Source organism: Leguminivora glycinivorella, chromosome 11 (assembly GCF_023078275.1).
Source record: "Leguminivora glycinivorella isolate SPB_JAAS2020 chromosome 11, LegGlyc_1.1, whole genome shotgun sequence".
Taxonomy (NCBI): Eukaryota; Metazoa; Arthropoda; class Insecta; order Lepidoptera; family Tortricidae; genus Leguminivora; species Leguminivora glycinivorella.
In genome coordinates, this window is record NC_062981.1 from 11,009,096 (window position 1) to 11,033,205 (window position 24,110).

The 24,110-nt window shown below is 36.7% G+C and overlaps 1 protein-coding gene across 1 annotated transcript in view; it reads right to left on the minus strand.

Annotated features, from left to right (window-relative positions):
* Nucleotides 1–1,644: 1,644 nt before the first annotated feature.
* The window catches only part of LOC125231053 (synaptotagmin-15-like), a 129,916-nt gene continuing 107,450 nt past the window's right edge, over nt 1,645–24,110 (minus strand). Inside the window, exon 12 of the mRNA XM_048136397.1 lies at nt 1,645–1,936. Coding sequence (XP_047992354.1) covers nt 1,809–1,936 — 128 coding nt within the window. The 3' untranslated portion in view covers nt 1,645–1,808. The remainder of the gene's footprint in view (nt 1,937–24,110) is intronic.

The following is a 24,110-nucleotide window of genomic DNA, read 5'->3' on the forward strand; positions in this document are numbered from 1 at the left end:
ATCGGAATTACTGAATCCACACAGACGACGTAGCAAAAGCTAGTGAAGTATGAAACTGATAATACCCCGGTATGGTGTAAACTAAAAGCATTTTCACGTATCAAAGTGCCACATGGCACAGGAATATTTTCCAATAACCAATTTTAGTTGCAGATGCGCCCCGTGCTCTATATTCAAATTTCGAACGTGTTCACAGGTGACAGAGCTGAACATGATATAGTATAATACTTATGTCGGGTATGTGCATTACTAGTCGATCTGGCAGTACATTAACATGCTGATGACTTAAATTAAAATTGATTTAAGTAAGACACAAAATCTTTACAATTGAATATTTAGTCCATCCAGTATAAGTTACAACTTAAACATACATTTTACATTAGGTTACTATAGATAGATATAAATTTAAATCTCCATTCGTTCTCAGTTGTTCAATCGAAACTGATGGAACTCAAATTAGTAAGTTAAAGTTTCAATAATAATGAGATCACGTTTTATTTGTTTTCCTTGTGGCGTATTCATATTTCTAATATTATTCTGGCTAAGGAAAGTTCAACACCAAATAATAAAAAGACGTGACATGTTTTGTTAACGAACTCACCCCAAATATGTATATTTGTATAAGTACCTACCATCTCCTCGTGGGTATACATGAGATATTTTTGTAGATCCTGTCGTAAGTAGGTAAGTACGTAACAAAAATGGTTCGTTCACATTATTTGTGTGTTGTATTAAACTCCATTTTATAACCCTGAACAATAATAAATATTTCAGATATATGAATACGCCGAGTATTTGGCCGAGTCGTTAATTTTATTAATAAGCAGGTGCCATAGTTTGATCTGTATAATATAACTTGAGTTCAGAATACGGTACTAGATAGCGAGAAATTCACGGGAGATGTATGACGAAAGTGATTTAAAAACCATTGAGTTTTAAATATCCACATGCGGCGTTATCGTTCGATCGCAGATGCTGCTAACATCATTTGTAAAGAGGCTTTTTCTACAGGAGAAGCTGAAGACCTGATTCTCAAAAATCTCTTTTGAGCTCAGAAACAATAATACTCGTAGTAGACTCAATGGACGCCACAACAAAAAATACCTCGGAAAAGGTGGCTTGACTGTGTGGAAGAGAATGAGGAAATATACCAACTGGAGATGGGTTGTCAGAGAGATCGCGACAACTGGAGGAGGCCAACCAAGACCCACAAAGGATTGTAGCGCCATCGGAAGTAAGTCAGTATATGAGTAGATTCAATAGCCCTGTACAGTTGTACACCCGAGCTGATACGATCGTGAGGTTGTTAGCGGGTTGTTAACATGTAATAGTCACGGTTTGCAATATAACACTTTAAGTTCTCGCGCTTTGTACACATATTTAAAGTCACACACAGGTCGAACGCGATTAATTAACATTATTTTTACCTTTTTTCCCAACGTTTCGGCCAATTTGAAGTGGCCGTGGTTAGAAGACTCCGTCGAGTCTTCCGCGACCACGGCCAGTGCAACCTTCGAGTCTTCCGCGACCACGGCCAGTGCAACCTGGCCGAAACGTTGGGAAAAAAGGTAAAAATAATGTTAATTAATCGCGTTCGACCTGTGTGTGACTTTAAATATGTAATAGTCAATTTTAACATATGTCATTAAAATTTAAAATTTATTTAGCATTATCTCGATTTCTTCGGTTGGGTAAAGGGATAGGTACTGATTAGAAAATAATGCCCAATGAAATGTATGGCAATCCTCGCTATCAAATAACGTATAATGAACTCACGGTAGCAATCCATGGGTGTGGCTAGGTTCGAGTTAATTGGTAAGCGGGTGCCACTGCTTCACCTGTTCCATGGGCGAGGCGAGGGCCGAGTTCCAGTGCTGCAGGGCGCGCCCGCGGGCGAACATGTATGAGCCGAGCATGAACTTGCCCAGCAGGCGGTCTGGAACAAAGGGAAGATTATATATACTTGTAGCTAGTTGAGTACTAGCAAAGAGGATCGAGTACCTATTATAGAGAGTTACTGTCAGAGTAAAATGTGTAATCACAGTGCATAGACTGCCATCTCTCGACACAGGCTTAAAACTTTTGAACCTCAGTTTTGACAATTTGGCCCATATTGATATGTGTTAAAATGTCAAATATTAAGTTCCCCAAAGGTGTAACGCCACCTAGGTCACCGTACCTTTTTCTCTATGGCTTTGAGGTACGTTTTTTTTCTTAGACTTTATCCGACTATACGGAGTTACATATGTCTTTGGTACTAGTCAATGCCAGGGTACGTAGCCAAATGCACAAACGCTTACGATAATATCGTTATCGTAGCAAGCTATTTCTATACTTTCTATCGCTAGGCCGACAATATCTTCATAGACTTGTCTGTTTAACTGTTGTTTGATAATATTGATAAATTGATAATACAGTCACTAACACTAACATCGCACAAAAATAAGGCCGCAAAAATATCTGACGCAATCTTATTTCGAGCGCGTGTCATATGTTTATTATGCAGCCTTATGATTGTGCGATGTTATTGCAGGTGATTGTATAGTGAGCTGCAAAAGTCCATGGTGAATTTATCAATGAATTCATTCATAATTTCTCCATACAGTTTTGCACGTCACTGTACGAACGATACGCAAAAACGAAAGCGAAATTGATATCAGACATCATATACACTAATGAAAAGTAGTCATTCCACCGGTAGCCGTCCCGGGCATCATACAAAAGTTAGCTTACGCGGCTATCGTCTTTACCACTAAACCACTCGGTCAGTCCGGTACTCTTTAGAAAGTCTCTTCCCCGAGTCTTAGCGCGGCTAACGCGGGGGTTAGCCGCGTAAGCTGAAGACCCGGGTTCGATTCCCGGCTCGGCCACCAGTGGGTCTTGTCGTTTTTTCTTTCGTGTACATGATATCTATTACAATTTACGTTATCTTTATTCGTGAATTTGTACCTGAATTTCCAGAGAGAATATGACTAGTTAGTCATACATGGATTAATTAAATACTACATACTCGTACGGGCAGCAAACTAATTATAAGTTAGGGTAAGCTCCACAGGTATATATAGAATATACTCAAATAAATTGCTATTGTTATAGAGTCTAGACGGGCTTAAATGAAAGGGAAACTGAAATTTAAATCTTTTGCGTGAGACTTTAATAGTTAGACCACCGTCATCGTAACCTTAAAAAAATATACAGTCATATGCCGGTGATTTTATCTTAAGCTATTTAACGTTTTAAAGTAATAAATATTACGTATATTATAAAATTTGTATAATTTTTATATAAGAAACTAAGACTAAACTTAAAAGCTAGCTAATGTCAAAAATAGGTCCTTGAGGCATTGTACCAAGGATACCGGCGACATTTCCTCGCTGTATCGCAATGCTGATACGTTGTGCGAGGAAGTCGCCAGCTCTTTGGTCACCAGTTACCTCAACCAGACGCTTCGCGATTTCTGTGAACAACTTGTTCGCGCTGGGACCCCATGGACCTAGAGTATTATAAAATTGATATTTTTTAAATTTATTTGAAAAATAAATACATATTTTAAGCAATTTCTATATTAAATATCGTATCTAAATATTCATACAAAATTTTACTAGAATTTTGGGTAGTTTTACTTAGATAACGATATAAGTAAGGCCAAAGCAGTCTTCATTAATATTAAAATGTTATATTTCGTATGTTAAAGTTCAAGCTGCCGTAAAACGAATTTAATCACGTAGATAACTCGAGACCGTGACCCAATTATTTGTAACCAAGCCAACCTAATTGATGTTCTGACCGTAGGTATTTTTTTAACTTTAAAATCGAGTTGTTTGATGGTCGGAATACATTTTGATTAAAATAAAACATTCGGCGTTCAGATATCTAAACTTAATCTGTTATACTAAGGACGATATATATCGGGACTGACATAGTTTACCCCTAAAATGTACGGACTTTTTAGAGATAAAACTAGATGGCGCTGGTTTGCAGCCTGGAAATGGCAAAAATCATATTTCCACTAAATTTTTTTGCGTGTTTTTATTTATTTTAAGAACAAATGACATATTTCTTTATTTTAATATCATAATATCACTTACACATTTTGAAAAAAAAAAAAAATTAGGCCTCATTAGTGTAGTTAATGATAGTATTTAATAGATGGCGCCAACAAATGGAGGTACGATTCTTAGTATGAAAATTGGCAATCCTTTATAAATCATCCTTGGTTATACTTATGTTAATGTCAATGAATGTAAAAATAAATAAGTGACTTTTACATAGGTACTTACATCTTATTATTCATGGTTAAATTAATAAATTTATAAAAGGTAAACTTAGCAGGAGATGGTTTAAAAACTTTCGTAAGAAGAAAACATACATCTAGGTATGCAGACAAAGTTGGGGGCAGCTTTGAATGTCCAAATTTAAATAATAGTAGTAATAACATAATGAAAGATAAAAGTAGAAATGTGATAAGCAGGGAGCGTACTTTTCGTGCCGATGACATCAATTTGACGTCACGCTCCATATAGGATGATCACAAATTGTTTTATTGTTAATTATTAATCATTAGTCATCCATCATATTAAGTTATGAATTTCTTTGCATGGTAATGAATGCAAGAAGGATGGTGTGCTTTACGTTAGAGAGAAATTCTCTTTTCTACGTATTTCTTGTAATGTGTTGTTAACAATACTATTTAATTAAATTTATTTATAAAAACAAATCAAATAATTTTATTCACGTTTCACATTTCAAGTATGTATTATTTATGCCACATGTAAATGGACTACTATATTTGAAGTAATTTGTATACGATTAAAATGATTGACGAATAATGATTAATAATTTACAATAAAACTATTTGTCATCATCCTATACGGAGCGTGACGTCAGATTAATGTCATCGGCATGAAAAGTACGGTCCCTGGTGATAAGTCTGTACTCTTTATAATAACTACTTTTATTTTGTATCTAAGTATAAGTACTGGAAGTTAAGCTCTTTCAGCTTACTTAAGCAAAGCTCACTTACTTACAAAAGACTCTCATTTAGAAAAGAACTACTTGATCTTTTGTTCTACTTAAAACCGGATAATGAATTATAAATTCCCAAGCAGACCGACGCTAAAAACTTTGCAAAAAATAATATCATCTAAGAAAAGGTAAACTGCCCCCAGCATAATAGATTCTAGTCTCGCTAAGTAAGAATCACGAGCTGTTTGAGACAGTGTACAATTTTCTGCTACGAAGCTTTGGATTAAATTGGATTTCAAGTTGGTATTTGACTTGCTATTCGGATGTGCACTGTGCAACAAGTGATCAAGTTAACAAGTTATCGTGTGGGAGTACTCATGATGGGGCAATGGCAATGGCGGGAAACATGAAAATGAAAAAAAAAAAAAACGGCCAAGAGCGTGTCGGGCCACGCTCAGTGTAGGGTTCCGTAGTTTTTCGTATTTTTCTCAAAACTACTGAACCTATCAAGTTCAAAACAATTTTCCTATAAAGTCTTTATAAAGTTCTACTTTTGTAATTTTTTTCATATTTTTTAAACATATGGTTCAAAAATTAGAGGGGGGGGGACGCACTTTTTTTCCTTTAGGAGCGATTTTTTTTTTTTTTTTTTTAATTATAGGACATTCTTACACAATTGACTATAAGCTCAAGAAGGCTTGTGTTGTGGGTACTCAGACAACGGTATTTCCGAAAATATTAATATTATCAAAAAACGATCTTAGCAAACCCTTATTCATTTTTAAATACCTATCCAACAATATATCACACGTTGGGGTTGGAATGAAAAAAAGAATCAGCCCCCACTTTACATGTAGGGCGGGTACCCTAATAAAACATTTTTTTCCATTTTTTATTTTTGCACTTTGTTGGCGTGATTGATATACATATTGGTACCAAATTTTAGCTTTCTAGTACTTACGGTTACTGAGATTATCCGCGGACGGACGGACGGACGGACAGACAGACATGGCGAAACTATAAGGGTTCCTAGTTGACTACGGAACCCTAAAAACATGTCTATGGTTTAGGTATACAGTGATCACCACCACCACACAGCACCATATTGTGTTAGGTATACAGTGATCTTTACATGCAGTAGCCTAAAAGGTGCCCAAAGTATATTGCGTGTATGAATAAACACTATATAATAAACAGCGACACTATACTTTGGTTAAAACATTCCTAACTTAACAAAATAATATTTGCTACATTTTTAAAGTGAGAGTTTTGACCAATATACATGGAATATTTTGAGTTCTGAGGTCGTGCTTGTATTTATAAAATTGTTGTATAAATAATCTTCTTTGTTTGTTTTTTTTTAAGATGCTTTTCTCTGCTATAAAAGAAAAACGAAGTAATTGTCACGAACTGGTTACTTAACCAAACAATGTTATGATGAATTTTGTTATCGCTAAAATAAATCACCTACGAGTTGTAGAAGTCGACTGTGGGATATGGATTCTGCAATATCATGATTTTCTTTTCTTCACTCCTTAATTGTGTCGTTATTTTTTTTTTTTTTTTTATACTACGTCGGTGGAAAACAAGCATACGGCCCGCCTGATGTAAAGCGGTCACCGTAACCTATGGACGCCTGCAACTCAAACAGTGTCACATGCGCGTTGCCACCCCATTAGAAACTTGTACATTCCCTTTTGCTGTGATAAGTACACAGCTAAAAGGAGTGTATAAGCTCTAAGGAGGGTTCGGGTTACCGACGACTCCAAAGATGGATCTTCGAAACTGGGTAAATCCATTCTGCTATAAGGTTGATTATCTTTCAGATAGTATTATATTTTTTATATATTCAACCTTAAAGCAGAAGTTTGTAGTTAAGCGACACAATTGCTAATAGTGGTACTGAAACTTGAGCAGTTTAATGTGCTCTGCCTGTCCCTTTTGGGAACGCAGGCGTAAGTTTATTTATGTATATGTGACGCTAAAATTAATGCGTTTCTTGTTTAACTAATGGTCGACCTCAAAGTTACAATTAATAACATTTTTGCTGAAGTCTGATTGAAAGGACATTAGGCTGTCTGAGGCTGATTAATCGATTTTAAATTATCGCTGATAATTCTATTTTATTATACAGATTATGTTTTGTTACTTCTCTATTCATACATCATCATCATCCGAGATACAGGATTCTTTTCCTAGTTCGGGCGCACCTAACACTGCACGTACTATAAGTAAACGCATAAATGTAACATTAACAATCAAGGTTTTTTCAATAAATTATTCTTATTCTTATTCTTACATCGTTAAATTAGTAGAAGCATACTGTCTAATTAGTCGCAACGGTTTTGTATACCTAAGCTTATATAACTCAATAAATTAAACCACAAAAGAATTCGATATTTAGTATTGAAAATAAATATATCTAAACAATATTATAGCGTACTATAGCCGTTCTCATATTTCACATACTTTTTAGGGTTCCGTAGTCAACTAGAAACCTTTATAGTTTCGCCATGTCTGTCTGTCCGTCCGTCCGTCCGTCCGTCCGTCCGCGGATTAATTTCAGTAACCGTTAGCACTAGAAAGCTGAAATTTGGTACCAATATGTAATATGTATATCAATCACGCAAACAAAGTGCAAAAATAAAAAATGGAAAAAATTTTTTTATTAGTGTACCCCCCCCCTACATGTAAACTGATATTTTTTTTCATTCCAAGCCCAACGTGTGATATATTGTTGGATAGGTATTTAAAAATAAATAAGGGTTTACTAAGATCGTTTTTTGATAATATTTATATTTTCGGAAATAATCGCTCCTAAAGCTAAAAAAAAGTGCGTCCCCCCCTCTAACTTTTGAACCATATTATGTTTAAAAAATATGAAAAAAATCACAAAAGTAGAACTTTATAAAGACTTTCTAGGAAAATTGTTTTGAACTTGATAGGTTCAGTAGTTTTTGAGAAAAATACGGAAAACTACGGAACCCTACACTGAGCCGACACGCTCTTGGCCGGTTTTTTTTATTTATATGGTTAATTGTATTAAAAAATATATATTTTACAAAAAGTAAGCGGCGATATACAAGATCAAGTTAGATAATCAATCAATAAATACGGTAATTGGCATTTGCCAGTGTCATTTTCTATGGCACAATAGATAGATCCAACAGCAAAAGCCGAATTAGGTGTACAAATAAAAAAGGGATAAGTTCGCCTTTGTACTGTATCCTGTGTCATATTTGTGTTTTGTACAATAAAGAGTTTATACTTATACATACATCATTCAGGTAAGTATCATAAATGCAAGAAATATACAATATTTTTTGCGAAAGTGTCGCTTAAAATCAGTTTGACTAGAGGAAGTTTATTCACAACCGCAACAAATATTATTTTTGTTTACGTTATCAAATTAAGAATACAAAGAAACGAAATTAGAACAACAAAGAAACGAAAGTAATTCAATTAGATTTATTAGGTTTTTTCCTCAGTTCCACCTAATATTTCCTGTTTTGAAGAAAAGTTTTTGCACGAGAGTTGTACTTAGTTACTTTGTTACGAGTTGTATCTATGTACTTATTTTATTTTTGGTAAATAGGTCAGCAATTCTCAAAAAGTTAGTATATTTGAAACGAAAATTGGTAGAAATTAGGTAACTAAAAGGGTAAGTTTCATACAAACTTCCAGAGACATTTTGGGAAATCTGGCAGGCAAGCACGATCGCGTGATAAGCGACATAACGTCAGGCCGTCCTTTTCGCACTATTCGTAAATGCGATAGGGACGCACCGCTGTAGATATTGCTTAGCATCATAGAGTCTTAACCAGCCTTCTAATTTTAATCAATAAATTTCTAAAATGGATTGTAAATCTGAGTCTATCGTCAGTAGGACCTAATCCTTTTTTGCCACCATTCCGGCATGGCATAAAAATGTACCTGTTTGTTCATATGTTTATTACTTATTAAAATACCAACATACTCATATAAAAATATACCTCAGGTAAACTCTGACGAGAATACGAGATTAATCGCTGTATATGTTATTGAGGTACGAACAATTTGATCTTTCTGCAACATGGCGGCTCATAATCAATCAACTGAGATACACATGCAGCCGCGTAGCGTCTGTGATTACCGCCCGGGGCCGATCACCTATTTTGCCGATATGCCGCCCCTGCTCTCTTATGATATTCTTATGATATTTTAGATTCTAGAGATTATTTGGTCATTATAAGTGCGAGTTGTGCTATCGTTGTAAGGGCTCCGTACACCACAAGTAGGGCTTAAGCGCCTCGTTTTTTGAGGGCACTTAAATCATTTTTGAAAATAATCGATATTCTAAACAACTTCTAAAAAAACGAAACGGAAATTAATTTCGGTAGATTTGTTAACTCCTTTCAGCGGCAGAGAGTGAAATTAGATTTTTTTTTCTTTTAAGTCCGACTTACGCTTGACTGTAGATTTATAATAGGCTTTTTTGCGTAATCCATAGATCTCGTGTATTTTTTTGTGCATTTTTTTCCTATTTTCTTAAATTACTTGACTAAAAATTATTTGAGAAAATATTTTTGAAATACATACTTATAAGTAAAGCTCTTTCATTTGATATGTAACACAATATATAGTTTAAAAAACTTTAATTTTCATTTTACCAACCAAGAGTGACCCCTACAATTAAATTTTCTTAATTTAAATTGCTTATCCGTCTTTGGGTCACAGGACATATGTGTGCCAAATTTCAAGTTAATCGGTTCAGTAATTTGGAGAAAATTGGCTGTGACAGACGGACAGACAGACGCACGAGTGATCCTATAGGGATCCATTTTTCCTTTTTGAGGTAATCCAAACCAATAGCTTTTGTCTTTTGTTCCTACTAAAGAAGACGGTTAACCAAATGTTGGTACTAAAAAAAACGGCAAAATTTTAAAAATAATAGAGGGCTCAGCGGCTAGTTAATTTCTTGAAACGCTTGACTTCCCAAACCTTGACGTTGGCGGAATCATCGACGAACCATATCCTGACACTTCAAAAAAATATTGAAAATATAGGGGCGAAGGTTAACTTCCCATAGAAAATTTAAATTTCGCGCCTTTTAAGGGTTTCTAACCAAAAAGGTACAAATAAAAGGCCCTTACTCAGTCTCTCTGTCTGTCTGTCACATTATTTAATATCTCGAGAACTTTGAAATTTGCAATACTTATGAACATCGTTAATCTCTACAAATTGAAAGTATATTTTTTTATGTATTAATATTAATTACAGAAAATTGCCGAAATAAAAGGGGGGGAAACTATAAATTTAAAATTTACTAGGGCAAATGGGGTATTGTTAGAAAGAACTCAAACTATACGTATCAAAACTATTTTTTTCATAATTTTTTGTTGTGAAAAAAAAAATGTTTTTGGAGAAAAATGTGAACTTTTTTTTTACTTTATAAAAAATCCGTCCAGATTTACATTTTCAATTTGAACACTGTTTATTGTACACTGTATTTTTTACAGAATAAAAATGAAAGTTTTTGGTTTCAAAGAGAGGAAAAATGGATAAAATCGGGTCACACAATAAACAATTATCCCATGAAAACCATCCTTCTTACTAGTTCGCACACATTAGTTTACTTAATTTGCCGAAAGATATCGCTGTACGTTGAATGCTCAATTCCTACATCGCGTTTTTCCTGATATAATGAGGTCGCTTCAGGAGCGTCCTTAACTCCTTACAACGCCTTAAAGTATTCTCTACCAGTCAACCATTGGGCAAAACAGAGATAGTTAGTTTGGTGCACAAGATTATAAAGACAGTATGAGACTGTAACGATTAAATACAAGTCGATATCTACTATTATAAAATAAACATACACAAATACAATAAGTAAACCTACATATATATTAGTATAATACATATATATGAATAAAATACACATATATACATAAAAAAATAAATGTATCTACCCAGCGCCGGCCCGCGCACTCGATCAGGGTAGAGCGAGATACAGTTTTGGCGCCCCCTTGTTTAAAATGTTTTGGGGTCCGAAGCCAAAATGCCATCCTTATAGATTCGCTGTGTCCGTCTGACACCTCACAACCATTTGGCTAAGTATTTAACTAAAATATATGACATGTATTCGTAGAAGATAGAAAGAGTGAACGCGAGCGTAGCGAGCGCGAAATTTTTTCCTATTATTTATGGGGGAGGAGAAGGGGGGATCTATATAAGCCCTTGTCTTTCATAGGCAAAACGTATGGTTAAAGCTTTCCTTACAGTTCACTAGAACAAGAACAAATGACTGTGATGAAGCAAAAGAGGTCAAAGACCAAGCTCTGGCAGACCAAGAACAGTCGGATTTGAGCTTCAGTTCAGGGCCAAGGCAAAGCATGGGAGAGAAAAGAAGTAGACTCTAATTGCAGATATTTGGCATATTTTGGGGTATTTAGATTTCACAGGGTGCTCGACTTCTAGGCCTTTTATTTCGTCATCAGTTTTATTTTTATAACACTAAGAGTTAATGAGGCCACACACACGCACACAACTCTTTCGTCAGCGTCTGGATGGGTATCGGTTATTTGCCATTACGTGCCCTACAGTTTCATAGTGCTTAGAAGTTCGTTCATCATCACGCTTACGCTCCTTTGACTCGTACAAAATTGCGCCTCTCTGAGACGTTTTGCGTCTTTGACTTTAAGAGGAACTCCGCTTTGGATTGTGGATAAACGTTTGGATAGCGCCGTAACTTTGAGTTTGTAGTTCGGCGTCGCAACAATGTGGTTCGTCTAGAGCTAGAAACATCTTTCACGGTGCCCTAGCAACAGCTCCCACCTTATGAATGCTGTACATGGTGCTACTTTTCAGATAATCTGAATCACAATCACAAATCTAATAGCTGAATAAAATTAATTTCCGGCTCCCCTCGCCATTCTGGGCTATTTGTGCGCCCACGCAATGACGATTTTGGCGCCCCCTTACCATTCGGCGCCTAGAGCGGCCGCTCCACTCGCTCTACCCTTAATCCGGCCCTGTATCTACCTAGTGCGAGACATCAAGTAGACTTTAATCTGGAATGTTAGCAAATATTAAGTGCTTACGCAACTTGCTTTTAAGAGAGTTTACTCTAAGCTTGCCTGATAGGCAGAGGGAGAACGAGAGGGAGAGGGAGTTTAGTCAAGTTTGTAGAGTTATATGAATAACATTTGATGATTCAACTATTGAAAGTTTGTACGGAACCCTCGGTGGGCGAGTCCGACCGAGTCGCACTGGGCCGGTTTTTTTGTGCTAAAATTTGGTTGACCTGCACATACGAGAAATATTTCAAACTTGGAACAAAACTATTCAACATTCAATTCAGATTCAAAAATACTTAAAACAGACACTTACCCAATTTGACAATAAGTGAATTGAATATCAATCCACAAATCAAATGTAATATTTTATAATTAAACTTAGCACTAAGAAGAAATTGCAGTTTTTAAAATCGAAACTTCGGAAAAAAATGACGAATTTTGTTTGCTCAACTCGAGTAATCATCTGTCGTAAGTACAAAAATGTAAAACTCCATTCATTACAAAGTAAGGCTTAACCACAGAATATATAATAGTACAAGTACAGAAGGCCCACTGCTTTGATGTTCACAAAATGCCGCCTTTTTAAATGCCTACAAAATTCTAACAAAGAAACGAGCCGCACGTGCGCAGCGTCGGACGATAGGGTTGCCTATGGATTAAAAGGAATTAATACTCAGATAAAATGTTTCACTATTATAGTCAAGTTTTGGGTACTCTCTAGATTTAATATATACAGTATTTATATATATATTTTTAAGTCCCAACATCGCAAGCCTTATTGCACTTCTCCGTGGGACAATCAATAGCAGATCTGTGTCAAGATTGTCTTGTTTTATTCATGATGGCTATTTAACTAAACATTATTACCCATTCCACACGCGGACATCGCATATGAACCTTAAAAAAATATTTGCGACGTAAAGTAACAATGGAAAGTACGAACGTGCGTTTCGTGAGAACGCGCGCCACCCCTGATTAGACCGCGAACTCGCGGCCGCCAGCATGTACTTGTAGCGCGGCGATAGAGTCGCGGAGTGAGCCGCCCCTGGCTTAACATTATGAACATAAGGTGTTTTATCGTGTAATATAGTTGCCGCTTAAGCTCTTTCGCCATAGTTTTTCGAACATTCGCCTATAGTTCGTGGAAGCTCGGCGGCTGCTCGGCAGCGCGCGGCCGCTCGCGCCCCCGCCCCGCGTCCCTCGCAGCCGTGGTTCATTCGGCGCCAGCACAAAACAGAGAATTGGCGCGTGTCGATTTGAAAAATTTTGGTCTCATAATTAAAAAAAATATTTATTAATAGGGTTCCGTAACAAAAACGTACAAAGGAACACTTATGGTGCAACTCTGTCTGTATGTATGTTATAATTTTTAATTGCCGATTTTGCCGCCCCCTGTCATGTGCCGCCCGGGGCCATGGCCCCCCCGGCCCCCCCCTCGCTACGCCACTGTACACATGCCATGCGATGCGAGCCAATGAAGGTATGTTTGCAATAACAAGCCTATAGGATTGACATAACACTTCAAATTTCCTAGTTTTGTACACATACTTTCACATAGTTTTATAACAGTCGATTTGACAATTAAACTGGACGATGTTTTAGACCCTTTAGGCTCACTTGCACCAACTACTTAACTCAGGGTTAGTGGGCTGTCAACTGTCAAATTTCATATGAAATGATTGGTTTACCCTCGGGTTAACCCTTTTTTTTTTTCATTGGTGCAAGCGGGCCTAAGACCTGTCAACATTTTTATTAATAAATTGAATTTATTTTTTTCTGACATGAGGGAAAAACTGTTTTAATGACAACGCAAAGCAAAGTCGATCGTTAGAATTCCCCTTTGAAGTCAATATTCCGTTCCTTTCCGGCCTGTAATAGTCATTTTATCGCTAAGTCTCCGGGAGCCTTTAATTAAATGATTCAATCCATTAATGTAACAAATCGAGTATAGGAGACAGCGTCTCATTCTTGATTATGTACAATGATTTTAAGATCGCTAGAGCGCTGTGTTGTACCTACCTACATCATAATTCATTAGGTACCTACTTATTTCAATCACAACTGCAACGTAGGTACCTATCTTACCTTTATCATGAGGTTTTACGTTTTATTATACGTCATTCGATAGCGTGAATGAGAAGGAAATTGTATTAAAAAAAACTAAAAAATATAGTATTTAGGCATCGTTTAAGGGTGTAGTTCACATTCTCCATACAATTAATGTCATTTTCCGTGACGTTCACGCGCGATCGAGTAACTTTTTAAAAACTCGTGGTATCAAATAAAACAACGCACGTCTGCAAAAGTTGCAAAACGAATGAACTTATTATACACACATTATGTCATTTTATAGGCTCCTAAGCACTCCGCAGTTGCGTTAAGGAAACAAAAATGATTAAAACAAAATATTTGGAAAAAATATCATCGGAAAAAGAAATAAACGCTGTTACGCTGTCAATAACTTAAATTATAACAAACTTCGTACAAAAATTGGCGACATAATGCAAAAACTTATCCCATTAAAGCTTTGCAAGTGTCACCCTAAGGATGTATTGTGTGTAAGACTATAAATAATATATTAAGTAGGTAAGGCCAAAGGTGAAATAGCGAACTTCTAGGTAGAAACTCAGGTACATTCAATTCAACCAATTTGAATTCAAAGTCACTGTAGAACCTTTTGAGAGACATGGTTCTAGTGGCCTAGGAATCAAATTGTAGGCTCTTATACGGTAACGGTCACTAACATACCACATCCATGTTGTTTCTGTAGAACTTTTATTTTATTGATTTGTAATTGATTTTCCACCTACTTCAGGTAGTCTTGTAGTACCTAGGCTTTTGTGCTTTATGTTTTTCATATATTGGGTTGGTAAGAAAGTAATGAGCGAATCATAACCAATATTGTAATTTTTATTTAATTTATTATTTTAATCATTTATCAAAAATATAACGGCCTTCATTATCTACTACTTGTCTCCATCGTTCTGGTAAAGAATGAATAGCATCGGCGAAGAAGTTCTTAGGTTTAGATTCAAAAAACTCAGCTATGTACTGTCGTAGATGGGCTTGATCATCGAACTTTTTTTCATTCAAGGCATTGCTTAGCGATCTGAACAATGTGTAATCCTTAGGTGCCAAGTCTGGAGAGTACGGTGGATGAGGTATCACTTTCCAACCTAACTCCAATAGCTTTAGCCGAGTCACTTTTGCAATGTGTGGGCGAGCATTGTCGTGTAAGAAAAAAACTTTAACATGCTGTGGACGATTCTGACAGATTTTTTGGTTTGAATTTTCAAGCTGATTACAGTATACTGATGCGGTAACAGTCATTCCACTTGGTAGGAGTTCCCAGTGAATAATACCATGAATATCCCACCAAACGGACAGCATAACTTTTTTCGGGTGAGGCTCTGTTTTTGGTGCCTCTATTCCTTTTTCGTTTGGAGCTAGCCACTGACGTTTGCGTGTGTGATTTATATATAAGACCCATTTTTCATCTCCAGTGATAAGATGGTCCAACCAGTTGAATGTGCGGCGAAAAGACAGAAGTTGTATGCAGATATCGGCACGGCGGTTTAGTTGATCTCTATCAAGTTCGTGTGGTATCCAAACACTGTATTTGTAGTTTTTTCCCAACTCGTGTAAATGTGTTTCTATGGTGACATAAGAGCAGCCTAACTCGGTAGCAAGAGTACGATTCGTTAGCCTCGGATCTCCTTCAATTAAGGTTTTTAATTTGGCTACACCAATCTTCACCGGTCGACCAGACTTAGGTTGATCTGATAATGAAAAGTCGCCACTACGAAACCGCTGGAACCATCGTTTCGCCGTGGCCTCAGACACAACTTCAGGAGCAACACGCTGACATATATTACGCACTGCTTCGGCGGCTGAATGGCCAGACTGAAATTCATATAGTAAGCAATGCCTTACATGCACTTTTAATTCGTCCATTTTCTTCCTTATATTAGCTCGGCGACAGCTAGTGAATGACTGACGAGAAACTGTGCGATTCGCCCTTTATATACTTTCGACCATAGAAGATTCTAGAACTCTCTTAAAAATTTTATGTGGAATTCAATCGATCGCTCATTACTTTCTTACCAACCCAATAGTTTTTTGTTTATGGAATAAATTGCAAACACTATTCAGTATTATGCTGTGTCTCATATTTTAATTCACTATATATTATTTTATTCAAGTATTCGTCCTCAATCTGTATACATTTTCATACAAAAAACATCACAAAGTGATGTATAAGTATTATTGGCCGGTACTGCACGTAACACGAGTAAAGGAATGTTCTTTAGTGACAAGGTCCTTTCCTAAAAAAACAATAATAACCTAAAAATGTAATATTGTCCTGAAATAATATATTGCCGGTATATATTTCTAAAACTCCCGAAACATGATATTGTTTCTCAATTTAATATCACGAGCGGAAAGAAAATATATCGGCATGATATCGCAATTTTCATAGGTCTTCTGTAGGCCTAGCACATGATTGGGTACCGCGAGAGTATGTCGCCGCGAGATAGATCACACGTTTTCTTCTAACTGTGTTAATGGCATAAGGACGGGTAGTCTATCTCGCGGCGACATACTCTCGCGGCAATCATGTGCTAACTCTGCAGAGCGCGTAAACCAAAGACCTTTACAGGGGACAGCGCAATCACATTTTTTGCCATACTAAATTGAACCTTATCACTGAGACAGAAAGGTGATCGTATCAGACTAGCGAAAACGGTCTACATGAGAGGGCATTGTTTGGGCTGGTATCCCTCTCGCACGTGAGGCCAGGTTAATGAGGTTACTATAGTAGTAGCATTTTCATTTGTATATTAGCCGACTTTATAACTTCTTATATTATTTTAGTGTTATATTCAAAGTAAGGTTTCGATTTATTTTAAAGAATTTGCAAATAATTATAATGTAATTTTTTTGATGCCATTAAATCAAAGATTTGTATAATTAAAAAATACCTTCAGTTGGGTTTTAGCAGATTTATTTGGTAGTAACTTTGAAAATTGACTGGTATCCCCAATTTATAACAGTGTTGACGTTACTGAATAATATTGACATTGTCAGTGAGTGGGAGAGGGACACCAGTCCAAACAATGCCCTCTCATGTGGACACATTTATTGACCTAACTACTCATTCTGGTTTAACTATAATTCTGTGAGAGTTTTGAATGATTCACGGTTATTTTCATTAGACTTATATTGACCGGGATATAGACCGTGATTACCTTTTTGATTTTTGTCGAGCTCACAAAAATCAAAAAGGTAATCACGGTCTATATCCCGGTCAATATAAGTCTATAATTCTGTGGCGTAAACAAGACGCAAATCGTTCACACTTCGCAGCGTACAGTTAACTCTCTATCGTTATTCGACTGGTGCACAGGTGCAGCCCTCATTTTGTCAGCTTTCCCATATTAAATTGAAAGGGCCGCCTCTTTTACCTGTAACCTGTTTTTGAAGTGAAGCTTCTAATGCGACCCAACTGACAGCGCGTAACACTCAATCATTGTTACTTTGCGTGAAATACCGCTCACTCAGCGCGTAACGTTCTGTTAGTGTCGTTACGCTCAACTACTCACTCATTCCATTCATTCACTTATTCACTCAGTCAGTGACAGAACAGAAATTAATTGGAATGCGTGTGTTTTAATTTAGATCGACTGCTAAATGAGTTTGTTTGTTTTTTCAATAATTTGATCAAATAGCAAAAATATATTCAAGACAGTAAAAAGATGGATGTAACTAAACGCTAAAACGTGATGGTCACTTTACTTACATTACGATACAAGTGCGTAAAAAAGGAAGTTCGAAACGAGTGGCGATAAATTAAAACACGAGCGAAGGGAGTGTTTTAAATCGACACGAGTTACGAATTTCCTTTTCGCACGTGTATTGTACGACGTTTATCAGTACAGATGACAGATGAGCCTCCGAAGTTTCGACCTGCCATATAATGAACCACTTCTCGCACTAGTGCGAAAAAAAAACATCTGTACCTACTGAAAATTATTTTTTAGATTCCGTTATTTGTTTTAAGTTGTGTTGGAGTTGTTTATGTTGAAATTTGACTTCTACCGCGCGGAAGGACTCTACGCACTGTTTTTTTATTGATTTCCGTTAACTTTAAGGGAAGGTTCTTTATTTTTTTCTCTATAAAAACTAGTACCTTAACTATCAGAATCAGAATCAGAATCAGAATCAGAAATGTTTTTATTGCAAGATCGTTCGTATCACCGTTATAGAGTTATTAAAAATAAATTTAATGGCTCAACAAGTGTACCGCTACCACGAGTACCACAACCTTAATACTTCCGGATAGTATTAATTTGGTAAGTGCCGTTAGATACTTGATACTTTATTTTTTGTTAGTCTTCTCTCACACTTGTTAAGTAATTTATTGCATATGTACGTAAACGATTTTTTTTTCGAATTTAACTGAAAGTTCAGCCATTCTCAAAGTGTGCTCCGCGGACCCCTAGGGCTCCGCAAAGCCTCTCTGGGGGCTCCGTGTGAATTTTGGGTACCTGATATGCAACTTCAACTCTCTTCCATAAAACCAAATATTCATTGCACCAATTGTTAAAAAATAAAAAGCAGTTTCATGTAATACCTCACATTAGAATCTAGTGATTAGATTTTACTATCATGATTGCTAATTAAAATAAAGATTGGAATAAAAAAAAATATTTAATTTAAGGGTTCCGATGTTCAGATGTTTTACTTTCTAAAAGGGTTCCATGGGAAAATAAGTTTGAGAACCGCTGTTAATTAGTTGGTCCATGTTAATGAACCTAACGACGTGTCAAATTTAACGCTAAGTAGAAAAAATAAGGCGTATAATTATAAACTGAAATAGATACCATACACTAAAGAAAAAGCGATCAAGCCCAATGGTGGCGAAGCCGGGAATCGAACCCGGGTCTCCAGCTAACGCGGCTGACGTGTTCGACCGCTACACCACCCCGACCGCCGAGGTACCCGTCGAAATTTCTCTAGTGTATGTTATCTCTGAAGGCTAGGCGCCTTTGACCAACTCTAAGGGCGAGCAATTAGTGCTTGCACCTCCTATATGAATCCTTTTGCAGGATTACGATATAGCGAGAGAGATGGTGCTGCCATCTATCGATGTAGGGAACAAATCAAATTATTTTATGAAATATTTTTTGATTTGTTTTTGTTTTGTTTTTTTTTTTTTTTTTTTTTTAAGTAGTAACACTACTATATATAAATTATAAACTGAAATAGATACCATACACTAAAGAAAAAGCGATCAAGCCCACTGGTGGCGAAGCCGGGAATCGAACCCGGGTCTCCAGCTAACGCGGCTGACGTGTTCGACCGCTACACCACCCCGACCGCCGAGGTACCCGTCGAAATTTCTCTAGTGTATGTTATCTCTGAAGGCTAGGCGCCTTTGACCAACTCTAAGGGCGAGCAATTAGTGCTTGCACCTCCTATATGAATCCTTTTGCAGGATTACGATATAGCGAGAGAGATGGTGCTGCCATCTATCGATGTAGGGAACAAATCAAATTATTTTATGAAATATTTTTTGATTTTTTTTTTTTTTTAAGTAGTAACACTACTATATATAAATTATAAACTGAAATAGATACCATACACTAAAGAAAAAGCGATCAAGCCCACTGGTGGCGAAGCCGGGAATCGAACCCGGGTCTCCAGCTAACGCGGCTGACGTGTTCGACCGCTACACCACCCCGACCGCCGAGGTACCCGTCGAAATTTCTCTAGTGTATGTTATCTCTGAAGGCTAGGCGCCTTTGACCAACTCTAAGGGCGAGCAATTAGTGCTTGCACCTCCTATATGAATCCTTTTGCAGGATTACGATATAGCGAGAGAGATGGTGCTGCCATCTATCGATGTAGGGAACAAATCAAATTATTTTATGAAATATTTTTTGATTTGTTTTTTTAAGTAGTAACACTACTATATATAAATTATAAACTGAAATAGATATATAGGAGGTGCAAGCACTAATTGCTCGCCCTTAGAGTTGGTCAAAGGCGCCTAGCCTTCAGAGATAACATACACTAGAGAAATTTCGACGGGTACCTCGGCGGTCGGGGTGGTGTAGCGGTCGAACACGTCAGCCGCGTTAGCTGGAGACCCGGGTTCGATTCCCGGCTTCGCCACCAGTGGGCTTGATCGCTTTTTCTTTAGTGTATGGTATCTATTTCAGTTTATAATTTATATATAGTAGTGTTACTACTTAAAAAAAAAAAAACAAATCAAAAAATATTTCATAAAATAATTTGATTTGTTCCCTACATCGATAGATGGCAGCACCATCTCTCTCGCTATATCGTAATCCTGCAAAAGGATTCATATAGGAGGTGCAAGCACTAATTGCTCGCCCTTAGAGTTGGTCAAAGGCGCCTAGCCTTCAGAGATAACATACACTAGAGAAATTTCGACGGGTACCTCGGCGGTCGGGGTGGTGTAGCGGTCGAACACGTCAGCCGCGTTAGCTGGAGACCCGGGTTCGATTCCCGGCTTCGCCACCAGTGGGCTTGATCGCTTTTTCTTTAGTGTATGGTATCTATTTCAGTTTATAATTTATATATAGTGTTACTACTTAAAAAAAAAAAAAAAAACAAATCAAAAAATATTTCATAAAATAATTTGATTTGTTCCCTACATCGATAGATGGCAGCACCATCTCTCTCGCTATATCGTAATCCTGCAAAAGGATTCATATAGGAGGTGCAAGCACTAATTGCTCGCCCTTAGAGTTGGTCAAAGGCGCCTAGCCTTCAGAGATAACATACACTAGAGAAATTTCGACGGGTACCTCGGCGGTCGGGGTGGTGTAGCGGTCGAACACGTCAGCCGCGTTAGCTGGAGACCCGGGTTCGATTCCCGGCTTCGCCACCAGTGGGCTTGATCGCTTTTTCTTTAGTGTATGGTATCTATTTCAGTTTATAATTTATATATAGTAGTGTTACTACTTAAAAAAAAAAAAAAAAAAAAAAAAAAAAAAAAAAAACAAATCAAAAAATATTTCATAAAATAATTTGATTTGTTCCCTACAAGGCGTATATAATAAAAATTGGCATATGGCATTTCTATGTACGGTATTTTTATTCAAATGACAAAACTATGAAAAATGCAATCACCTCATTCTAGTGGTCATTAAAACTGTTATGACGTTCATAAAGTGTCTACTTAATTAGGTTTGCTAATGTTTGCTCAGTGTGACATTTATGGCCAGATGCTGTTAGTATAATGAGGGTTGTAAAGCTGAAGGCATAAGGTGCAATCTCTGTTAGCTTAGCACTAGTAATTGCATGTACGAGTACATACGTTGGCGTAGCAGGTCCGGATTGCAATCCGGTATGGATTCCGAACCCGGTTATCCGGCCGGATCTGGCACATTTTATTTTATTGTATAAATGTGTCGCTTAACTTCAAACTCGGGTAACTCCATTCTGCTATAAAGTTGATTATTTTTCAGATTGTTAGAATGGATTTACTTAAGTTTGAAGTTAAGCGACTTAAATTACCTAAGTGTAAAAAACGAATTGAGGAGTTTTTTTATTGTGATAATACGTAACAAATATGTCGTAGATTTTAAATTTAGTTTTTTAATTGAGTTTGACGCTCTAATGTTACAATTTTTGCTAGGTAAGTTTTAGTCTTCAGTAAGGTGAACAATCACGTATCAAACAAAAAACAAGATATTATTTATTGATGTGAGCTTTGATATCCGAATCTGACCGGATCCACCAATCCGAATCGTAATTGATACCCCTATAACAAGCCAGATCCGGTCAGAACGGATTGATTTGCGAGATGATGACGACCGGTCTGGCCTAGCGCTTAGTGACCCTGCCTGCTACGCCTTGGTCCTGGGTTCGAATCCCGGTAAGGGCATTTGTTCCTGAGTCATGGATGTTTTCTATGTATATTATAAATATCGTTGTCTGAGTACCTGCAACACAAGCCTTCTTGAGCTTACCGTGGAACTTAGTAAATCTCTGTAAGAATGTCCTATAATATTTATTATTTATTTATTACTAGTTTTTGCCCGCGGCTTCGCTCGCGTTAGAAAGAAATAAAAGGTAGCCTATGTCACTCTCCATCCCTTCAACTATCTCCACTTAAAAAATCACGTCAATTCGTCACTCCGTTTCGCCGTGAAAGACGGAAAAACAAACAGACACACACACTTTCCCATTTATTATATATTAGTATGGATTTATTGAGAAGCAATCCGGATTGGAATTGATATCCCTATACAAAACCAGTATCCCAGCATCCCCAGCCCATGCATCCCGCATCCCAGCATCGGTGTTCCCAGAAAAATACGGCCTCGGTCTCTTTAAACGTAGAGTGAATAGGCTATTACTGAATCGGTGAGCTCCATCTTAGACTCTGTCTTCACTTCCCATCAGGTGTGACTAGGGTCAATCGCCGATCAGTCCATAATAATAAAAAAAAAGTTCCGAACCGGCCGGATCCGTCCGGATTTAAAACCATTCAGATTGTAATAGCTATACCAGACCTGATTTGGTCCAGCCGGTTACCGGACTCAAAACTAGTCCGGATTGTAATCCCTAGTACCCTGAATAGGAGCCAGTTTAATAATTGTCTGTGGTTGCTACGGCGTAGGCAACGCTACGCTACGTCTTGCTACGCTACGTCTACGTTCATGAGCCAGAAACTTAATACTGCAAAGTGCAAGCATGAAGAGCCGCAATGTAAATTAAATTTCATTACATACATGGTGTTACATGAGGAACTGGAAAGATTATAAATAAGTAAGGTTTCTGAGGCCAGAATAAGGAATAAAATTATACGAGTTGAAAAAAATTGAAAAATAAAACTTTTTCTATTTTTTTACGTTTTTCGGATGTAGGTATTTTTACTTAAAAAGATAGATATTAAGGTGGATGTACCACTGCTCGACAGGTTAAGGGAAAATATTTATGTGTTTCGTGATATTACGATAATTTACCCATCTATACAAAACATATCCATCTTTTTTGGGAGATGTGACCTTTAACTTTGTTAAATGCAATTAGTTTTATACAGTGATAATATAAAAAAATCTCAAAATTAAATAAAACGTAAGTCAATACGCTTGTCCGAATAACTGACAGGTGCTTTTGCTGGCAGTCCTAATAGATGACATTTAAGTATGATTCAGGAAAAACAGTAAAAAAACAAGTGTTTTGGGTTAAAATTTACTACAAAATTAAATAATTTAATAAAAAAAAACGTATTCTGTTGATAACATTTACTTTTTACGTGTTACATTTATGTAATAAAATAGAATAAGTCGGCTCCGCACTTTGAGCAAAATAAATTATGTAATGAACTAAAATAGGGATTCCCCCAAAATAAAAATTGTATTCCACAGGTTCTGCAATACTTTGCCGGCTCCACTTCTTCGTCGTTTAAATCCACCTCTGTATCTGGAAGCATCACGAAGAACAGATCCAGGAAAATGTTTTGTGAAAAATGACATGTCAAGCCCCAAAGAAATTATACAGATTTCACTACATTTAACGAGAAAACATATCAATAAAACCGTAAAAGATATACAAAAAACTGTCTATGTGCATGTAATTTGTTTTTTTCAGTAAAGTTAATGTGACTTACAGAAAAATATGCTGATAATATGAAACTGTAAACGATTCGTTTTGGCTACTTTAATCGTGATATCCTGAAAAAACGGCTCGACAAACATTGGGACTTGGAAAATAACGTAACAGTCCCAATAAATGCCAGCCGTGTCGAGTTTTAGACTTGCGACGGTTTTCAGTCCTAATAAATGACACGCTTGTTTATCACAGTAACAATGAACGAAATCGACATTTAATTACTTAAATATCTTCCCGCACATTCTAGCACCAACACAGTTATAGAATATGTTCACAACTTACCGTGAAAGTATTTTAAATAAGTCAGCAAATACGAGCAAAGCTTAACCAAATCGCTAACAAAATTGAGAGATTGATTGCTCATGACAATGTCATCACATATATTATTCATTAATTGAAAAAAGTTTCTATATTTTATAATATGGCGTATGAAATGTG